The sequence below is a fragment of the Nipponia nippon genome, unplaced genomic scaffold, assembly GCF_047370975.1.
Source record: "Nipponia nippon isolate SJK-2023a ecotype South Korea unplaced genomic scaffold, ASM4737097v1 scaffold_3, whole genome shotgun sequence".
Classification (NCBI taxonomy): domain Eukaryota; kingdom Metazoa; phylum Chordata; class Aves; order Pelecaniformes; family Threskiornithidae; genus Nipponia; species Nipponia nippon.
The window spans coordinates 107,345,331-107,354,577 of record NW_028262347.1 but is presented as its reverse complement, the minus strand read 5'-3'; the positions used below and the strand labels follow the sequence as shown (position 1 = coordinate 107,354,577).

The window sequence follows — 9,247 nt, the reverse complement described above, 5'->3', positions numbered from 1 at the left end:
CACCGGCCTTTGCGCACTGGGCAACCACCCCTTTTCCCACATGCCCCTTGCGTTCTGCTGGCCTGTTCTCCGGTGCTCATGCAACTCTTTGCTCTAGTTGCACTCTGCCCTGCATGTCCAGTTCAGTATATTTCTTGTGTGTGTTTTCTACCCATGGCTTGTTTCACAAGCATGGCTGGAGACAGCCGTCTCTTTGGCATCTCAAAGACTGCCTTTCCTTCCTCTCCAGATGTTTGCTGTAGTGGTTCCTGAGGGTGTGGTTTTGGGTAAACTAGACAGATGTTGTTTTGTGCACAGTTTAATTCTTTGGTGCAGCACCTCTGAAGACAGCTTTGCTGAGAGTTTGGGAGAATAAATGAGGCTATATCAAATGACCCTTTCATATCCTGCCAAACCTTTATCCCTGTTACTTTTTTGAATGGCCATTTCCCTTTTCTTCATCTGCTAACATGAGGATGGGTCAGCAGAGAGATACCAGAAGCAACACTTGATGGATACAATGCTCTTTAATAGTTCACAACAATAATACATGTTTTGTAAGCTTTCCAATGAACTAGCCAAACAGTGGTTATATTTCATAGTTAAACAACATACCAGGTAGTAAACTGAACAAGTCTTCCATGGAAGTTTCTTCTAAATAACAATAAAAAAGACATTTTTTAAAGAGCTGAAAAAGCACCAGAAATTGCATTTGTATATAAGCATGCCTTTCAAGTGGATAGATGAAATACTACAATATGATTCCCTTATCTTTTACTCAGTAGAAGGTAAGCTCTGATTTCCAGCTTAGAAGTTCTGTGTTCTACAGATCATCACTTAAACACAACCTTATACCAGCATTAGCAACAAAGACTAAGAAAGCTTAGCTATTATTTAGTTGTTCCAAGTATGCTCTCTATTGGTGAAAGAACAAAAAAAATGAACAATCATCATCTGCAGTTTCTACATTATCACTAGAAAGTGATGCCATCAGATGTTTCATTTGGTTATAACTTCAACCTTCAAAAAAAAAAAAAAGTTTTGAGAGTCTATTGAAATGTCCTTGGGTTTGGGATTTTTTTTCGGTGTGCAGGATTTTTGTGAGCTTTAGCTTGAGATGGAAAGTCGTAGCTCACATAATGCATTCAGATATTCTTCATTGTCGGGATCCAAGGCAATGGCTTTCTCATAGCACTCAATTGCTTCATGTTTCTCACCATTTAGATTGTGAAAGAGTCCAAGTGTACCAAAATCTGTTGCATCTCCTAAACCTCCCTGAATTCTCTGTTCCAACAATTTCTTCAGAGCATTTCTGCACTTATTTCTTGCATAAGACTCTGTTTCAATTTTCAGCCCTTCTATGTAATACTTAATGGCTTCAGATTCTGATTTCCTATGAAAATACTGAAAATTGCCATAATGGTAGTAGAGTTCTTGTTTATCACTACAGGACAGAATATTTATCTGAAACGCTTTCTGAAATGCCTCTTCTGCTTCTTCATACCTCCTTCCTTGTGCATACATGTTTGCTAGGTCAGTATGGGCAGAAAAAAATTTTGTCTTTTGGTCAGTCACTGTTTTAAAATGAAAAATGGAAAGTCGGATGAGTTCCTCCACTTGCTCTTGAGGTGGGTATCTTGTAGTCTTTTTCAATTGAAACAGCTTTGCTCTGTAGCAGAGTCCTAGTTGGTGATGCAAAAAGGCAGATTTTGGTGTCACCACTAGGGCCTTTTTCAAAATCTTGAGTGCCTTGTCCACTTCTCCTTTCCTTCTGTAAAATTTAGCAGCATATCGCAGGAAATAAGGAAGATCAGGGGTTTTCTGCATTGCTTCTTCAATGTACTTCTCCCCTTCATCAACTTGGTTTAAGTCCTGAAGTTTTAATGCAAGTAATGCCATAATGAAGGTGTCCTTTGGATTCAGTTCCACTGCACGCTTCAGGGGCTCGAGGCACAGGTCTACATCTTCACATTGTCGCTGAGAAAAACTTTCCAAACGATACATTGCTATTGCATAGCCGGCATTAAATTCTGGGTTCTTGGGTTCATTCTTCAGAGCATTTTCAAAGCAATTCTTTGCTCTCATGTAGTATTTTGCCCCAAACTTTAATAATGCCCATCCTTGCTCAGCATAGATCTCTGGAAGCTGAATCTTCAGTTGAGCAGTACTTGAAAGTTTTTTGCAGCTGTTTTCCACTTTGCTTACATAAGTTTGAGCTTCTTCGTATCTCCCCATGTGGTAATATATCCAGGCATAGTTCCCCCAGGTAACAAGACTTCTCCTGGCAATTTCATCTGGATGATTTTTTTGAACTTCTTCTTCAGCTTTTTGGAGATTTCTCAGGGCTTCCTCATTTGAATTCTTTAGGTGGCACACATAGGATAGTAGATTATAATTTGTGGTGTTGGATATCATGAAAAACTCGATCTGGTTGTCTATTGTTTCCTCTAGGTCATCAAGATCCACATCTTGCTTCAGCAAAGTCCACGTAAAATGACATTCTAGCTGCAGCAGGGAGCTCTTCAAGGAATTCTTGGAAATGGCACTAGAAGAAATCAAAGAAAAAAACTTATACTCCATTTGCTTTTTCCTACTCTTGTTTTTAAACCGGGCATAATGTACTTCAAAAGCAGGCAATACCTCATCTGGTGCCACTAGTCAACAGTACTTCAAACAAGCCAAAGCTGTGGGAAGCCATAGGTCTAAAGAGCTGAATAGTTATTTTACTAATTTTCCTTGCCATCGTATGAGGGCACCTCTTACACAGCAACAGAGCTGGTGGTCTGGATGTCAAAGAGGAGGGCTAGTCTCCATGGTAAATCTGGCACACCTCTGGGCCTCAGGAACATATTACCTATGCCGGGAACAATTGCTGAAGCCTACGCAAAAGAGGTAATCAGATACAAAACTTCCCCCACAATATAGGGAAAGTGATATAGTGCTTTTCCCATGTCTCCGTATATTCTACGGTTTGGATTATAAATTTAATCCTGAATTTCCTGCATTTGTAGATCCTTGTTTGTTAGATCATAGCACTATTTTTAAGCATTCTGTGATTATACTGATATATCTAGTAGCTGACTCCTAGAGCCCACCAGTCTCGCCAGCTGCTGGCACTTGGATGCACAGGCCCCCAGGGGTGCAACCCCACTCCACTTGCTGGCACAGACCACACACTCATCGCTCACTAACCCTATGGATCCCCAGAAGCTGGCTTTGGACATCCAGTAGCTGGTCAAAGATCCTCTTGCTACCCAGGTGCCTCACCCCAAGACACATGCACACACGCATACTGACTAGACCCTGTTTACATACACCTGGTCCTTAATACCCCTTTATCCCTCTCTGTTTTTCAACATTTGTTCCTTCTCTCCCTCCTGTAAAACCTAGAGGGTCTAACAGCCTGTGTGGTAAAACGTGTGCTGCTGCTCATCTGCACAATCATCTAAAAGAGGAGATGTCTTTTGGGTAAAAAAATAAGGAGTGGAAAGACTGCAAAATTATGAGGCAGCAAATCAAGGAGGAATCAGGAAGCAATTCTTACAGGTTCTGGGACAGTGGGAAGGATACTGGGGAAAGCAACACTGAATACGTGTTTCCACCCAAACCATGTGGCACAGAGGTACTGGAAGAAGGTCAGTCAGAAAAAGTATTTCTAAATGCTGTTAATGCATAATTTGTCTTACAGACTTCCTTGCCTTTCTCAAATAATCTCCTCTGCCTAACTGTTGTTTTTGATATTAACAACTGTTCCTAATTAGAAAACTGTAAGTGAGGTAATTACAGTTTTTCTGGGATGAAGGGGAAGTGAGAGTAAGTTCCTGTTATTATCACTGTCTTGTTAGAAACCTTTGGCCATGAATACCACAGAACAGATATTGGCTCCCAAATCAGCAGGAATAGCTTGAAGCATTTCAGTAGTCCCATTCAATTCAAAACGAAACGTGTGGGTTTTTTTATTGCCTCAACTGAGAACCATGACAACGTCCATGGCTGAAAACAACAGTGGAGAGTAATTAATGAAAAGACATTTGTGGAAAATGAATATTCACGAATGTCACAAAAACAGGTTTATGATGCAGATTACATACAGTTTAGCTTAGTTCAACACATAACTGGTAAATGCAATTTCCAAAGTTGTCATAAAGACCTTGGCTTTGCCCTATTTGAGTATGTGTGCGTGCACCTCTGTGCATGCGTGGCAGTCTTCAGAAAATGTTACCCCCACTCTTAGGCTCCAAGCTGCAGCCCAGAACCTGCACTGCCCTGTTTGCCGGTCCTTGCAGTAGTAGAGATCAGAAAGTAAATTCTCAAACACATCAGTGCCAGCCATCCATTTGGCTGGGCACTAGCTATGGATGCAGCCTGGATTTCATCCCTGAACTGCATGCACACAGCTTTTCTGACTGTCAGTTCTGTTCACAGAGACTGGCCCTTATCAGAGAAGCAATGACCTTACAGTATTCAATAGCATGCTGATTTTATTTTGATTCTTCCAGTAAATATTCTGTAAAATATTTTCTGCTGTTTGGATCCCCAAAGTCCCTCACTACTTACATTTATGTAAATAATAAGCATTGTTTTCCCACGGCACAGCAAAAAAGCATCTTTAAGAGACTGGGTTGCTTGCTTACCTCATGCTTTTGCTTCTCTGCTCGCTTGTCTTAAGGTAGCTTCAAAGCCAAAGGAGTGCTGCTCACTGTTGTTATGACTTCCCTTTTATGCGCTCCAGCCCTCACGTGATTGGTGAGTCATTTAATGGGAACCAGAAACTGAAACTTCAGTTTATGTCTGAATCTGCCAAAGAAGCTGGAACAGCTGCCAGCAGGGGAATAGAAACTTAGGAGTCACTAACCTGCTTTTTTCAGCCTGGCTCTGTGCCATGCATTACATTGTGTTGTGAAGAATGTGGCAACAGCTCCCAGCGTTTACTTTGTTCAAATCCAGAGGCATCTATGATAAGAATATTTCAGGCTAATATAGGCTGACCTGGTAATCATGCACAGGCTAGGGTAGGGTCATTTCCCCCTCCTGCCTCTGCTGATGGATCTTTGCAGAATTTTGCACCATGCTTTAGGCTCCTGTTTTACTGGTATTGTGTCATCCACAGAACACTCACGCAACATCTTATTGCCCCTGCCTGTTCTCCTTCATCCTGTGTCTCCACGTTGCAAGGTCTCTGCTGTTGTACCAGGCCTGTATTTCTCCATGCTATGGCTTTGTGTAAGAGTACTAAATATCTCATTCCACCTAGAACAACTGTTTGCTGCTGCTCTCTACATAAAACTGCAGTTGCACTCTGCAAGCATAAACGAAAGTAAAACAAATTAGAGACAGACAGTCAATTCAAGAAATTGCTGCCACAGTTGTGCCAAGCAAAACAAAGCTGCAGGCAAGGCAGGACAAGCTCAAACAGAGCAGGCCTGGCAAGTCTTGGTCCCGAGGCCATGCAAATTCAGTGCAAAGCTTATGGCCTGTTGCCAGCAACAGCAATGCCAGGTTGCAGGGCTGCACATTAACAAAGAGATGGGGCACAGGTTGGGTACTGGAGCCCCTATGGATAAAAACAACTCACTGATGCTTAGGTTAAAAAAAAATGCAAACCTGGCTTGATAAAATGGATTTTTAGGGGTAACAAAGAGATCAAAGAAATAGCATCTAACACACGTAAATAGCACTATATACAGTAAATTGAGATGTAACCTGAAGCTGCAGACCAGTGAAGAAAAAGAAAGGTGTAAAAGCATGTTAGCAAATGTATAAAAATGACCCAAAGTGGATGCTGGGGAGAGGAATAAGAAACTACCACCATTAGCATCATGTTTCTCCACAGAAAGGAGACCAGTGGCTGGCGCCTGTTGGTGTTACTCCCTCCAGCAGCCTGAAGCTACTGGTCTGAATGCCCAGAGGAACAATCTCTAGAGGAAGGAGCAGAAACTAAGAAGTGCCCATGCACGTGTGTGCGTATAACAATTTTAACCATAATATTACCATTATTGTGACTTTTTCTGTAAATAAGTACTTTAACTGCATTATTATTCTTTCTCTTCTCGTAATAATTAGATCTAGACTAATGATAATTCTTGCATTAGACTAAGATTTTCATTATACTAACAAAAAAATTCTTGTCTTTACCTATCTAGGTAAGATTTGCTTCCTCTTTACCCATAAACAAGATCTATTAAGTAGCATCACAGAACCTCTCTGTTCTTGAATCCATTCCATTTTAGAACGTGAGAGCATATTGTTAAGAAGTATGTTTAATTAGATACTGTCTGATGTCCTTTCATAATTAATATCTGTAGAATTTGCGGCTCACCCCCCATTTTGTAGGAGTAAGCAAATAAAAATGTATATAAGGGTGCCTCACAAGGCTTCTCATTGTTTCTGATATATGACAGTGTCAGCTCCGCTCGTTTTGTGAGGTTTTTAGTGGAGGATGCACAAGGTTGTCCCTCTGTCCTAACAAGCCAGAAAGTCATTTATATCAAACCTCATTATCACCTCAGAAGTGCTGCTGCTGCCATCATGTCCAATCTCTGCAGTTACAGACAAGAATTAACAGTATTCCATGGTTTTATTTATAAATTTATATAATCTCTGACTGCCAATTTGTATGTTTTCAAAAATTCTAGGTTCTGGCTTACAAAAGTTCATCTTCTGCGGTATGAACAGTCCGTATCCCCACCCTCACAAGTGTGTCGGAAGCATCTATGTCGGGCGGAGCAAACCTCTGGATCTGGTGGTAAGCTGCACTCATCCTCCTGGTTTGGGCAGGTCGTGGCTCTGTCTGGCCGGCTCCAGTGGCCCTTGGGCTGTCCGGGGGGAGGCCGGGGCAGCCCGCAAGCTGCTGGGGAAGTGCTCTCTCAGGGAAGGCTCCTGGCAGTGCAGGGAATTTCAGCCTGCATGGAGTGAATTCCCAGTAGGCAGTAACTCTTCAGGGCAAGGCCATCCTTTGCCTTTCCCTTCTTTCCCTTCTTTTCCCTTCCTTTCTTTCCTTTTCCCTTTCCCTTTCCTTTCTTTCCCTTTCCCCTTCTTTTAAAAACAAAACAAAACAAACAGTCTTACATTTGAGAACTTCTGGTTTCTACAAGAAGTTGGAGAGCCTTAGTAACACAGACACCTCTTGTGTCTCATTGAGGTGATTTTGTGTGTGTGTGTGTGGGTTTGTTGGAGCTGATATTTCAGAGCTCAAGATAAAGGTTAGTACAGGTACTACTCTGAGTAGCATGCAACCTTCTAGCAATCAGGTATTTGATAAGTGGTGAAAAGAGGTAGTGAATTGGGAAGGAAAAAGGATTAGGGCATCTACACAGATTCATGTGTTTTATGGAAAATAAAGGTTGCAGGTAGTTGTAGAAAAAATGTATTTAAAAGGTTTCTGCAAGCCCCAAATCAAATGTGGACACTAATGATTTACTACGCTGCTAAGTATCTATGGGTTTCTTGTCTCTGCTTCTGTCCCGGGTGTCTGTTTTCCTTGGTACATTACTTGGTACCTAGCTTGGCATATATGGGAAAATGCAGGAATTTTCCTTGTGGAATGCAAAAATTTGCCCTGGTGTCCATATTTTTACAAATTGAGTTGCATCTACATGTTTTGGTTTGACACAAATGCCTCTTGAATAAAATAAGTGCAGGGAAGTGCTTAAAATAGAGTAAGTGAAAGTAAGAGAGCAGTTATGCAATGCCTTTCTGCAGCCATCTTTGTAACTCGCTTGGCACAGCCCAGGAAACGTCAGAAATCCTTCCACAGCCCTGCTGCATTCACTTCGGGGAAAGCTGCAGCTGGGCTGACTGGGATCAGGGAGAGCTGCATTGCACAGCAGCAAATGCAAGAGCTTCCTGGAAAACACTTGTGCAGAAATGGGCTGGAAACAACAACTGCATTCATATTTAATACAAAGGCTTTGTTTACTTGAGTGTTCTGGACATACACAAGAACAGGGAATGGCTTCAAAAATATCTATATATTTTAGGCAGAAAACTCATATCTGTACATTTCCTTGGAGCTGAAATGGATACCTGCTGACAAAGAACTCTCCCCTGGTAGCATTAGCCCAGCCAAACAATTGCCTGAAATGCAGTTTTCATTATTAAAATATTGTAAATGAACTATACCACAGTAAATGACAGGATCACTTTAAATATCCTATTTTATTCTGGTTTCAATTTAGCCTAGTTTAGCATATAATTACTGTGTTTGGCAGCAGCAGTTGTGGCATTTTATAACTTGGGTTTTCCCCTAGGGGGGAAGGGTACCTTGTAATTAATTTGACAGAAAACCCCAGTGAATCACTGAGCAATATTTTTGCTACCCAAGTTCTTTAAAACCAAACGACCCTAAGAAATGGTATCCAGGAATGCAAAGGGTTGCGTAGTGTCACTTGTATTGAGTGATGTATCCATGTATCAAAACAAGGGATGCTATGAAAACTTCAATTATTTTTCGATTAAAACCTTAATGCTTTCTAAACAAACAGAAACACTTCTGCTCTTGACACATTCCTGCTTACCACTGTGTATTTTATATCAGGTTTCTGTATTACTCTGAAGATATTACTATGGCTGTAGTAACTTGAATAGTTATATTATAGGATTGAATTTCGTCCAAGTTTTTGCAAGGCTGGTCACACATCCCCTGACCACAGACACGCTTCTCTGGGAAATGATAGGTGTGGAACACAGTGCCGACTAGTTGACTCAGAACATGAAGATAAAACAGCTTTGCAGGAAGCGGATGATAACCCTGCTGGAACCGTGTGCCTGCATGAAACTTAAGCCCGCTTGTATTAGATTTTATATATTTAGACTATGCTCAAAAATGGTGGATAGATGCTCTCTTTGTGTAAGAATAACAGCGATTGCTGACAACGCTTCACAGTCCTTACGAAGGACGGGCTGGCCCCGAGGCGCAGGCGTCCGGCAGCCGGGGGAGGCAGCCCCCGGCCGGGCTCCGGCGCCGGGGCGAGGCCGCGGCGGGCGAGGCTCCACCCGCTCCTTGCTGCCGCTTTCCCCTGGAGGCCGCTGCGGGCTCCGCGGCGGGACCAGGGCCGAAAATGAAACGCAGCCGCGCAGGGCGGCACCCTGAGGATTCTGGAGACTTCCGAGGAGGAGCAGATGCAGAAGACGCGGAGGGCTGGGGAGCAAAAATCATGGGCGCCGTCCTCGGGGCTGAAGGATTTCTGAAAACGGAGCCGGGAGGGCGGGGGGGATCCACACAAGTATTACTTGAGAAACGCTGATTCACGCCGGCTCAGGCAGCCCA

The 9,247-nt window shown here is 42.5% G+C and overlaps 1 protein-coding gene across 3 annotated transcripts; it reads right to left on the bottom strand.

Annotated features, from left to right (window-relative positions):
- Positions 1-487: 487 nt before the first annotated feature.
- On the bottom strand, positions 488-4,696 carry IFIT5 (interferon induced protein with tetratricopeptide repeats 5). 3 transcript variants are annotated; one of them, XM_087765393.1, is made up of 3 exons: positions 4,614-4,660; positions 3,764-3,972; positions 488-2,524 (listed from the first exon to the last, which is right to left on the bottom strand). In XM_087765393.1, the coding sequence occupies exons 2-3, from the start codon at positions 3,904-3,906 to the stop codon at positions 1,087-1,089; spliced, it is 1,581 nt and encodes a 526-aa protein (XP_087621519.1). In that variant the 5' UTR covers positions 3,907-3,972; positions 4,614-4,660; the 3' UTR covers positions 488-1,086. The 3 variants fall into 3 exon arrangements, with proteins under 3 accessions (XP_087621519.1, XP_009463846.2, XP_087621520.1); XM_009465571.2 differs by lacking the exon at positions 3,764-3,972 and having other exon boundaries at positions 4,614-4,696; XM_087765394.1 differs by lacking the exons at positions 3,764-3,972; positions 4,614-4,660 and adding an exon at positions 2,620-3,299.
- Positions 4,697-9,247: the final 4,551 nt, after the last annotated feature.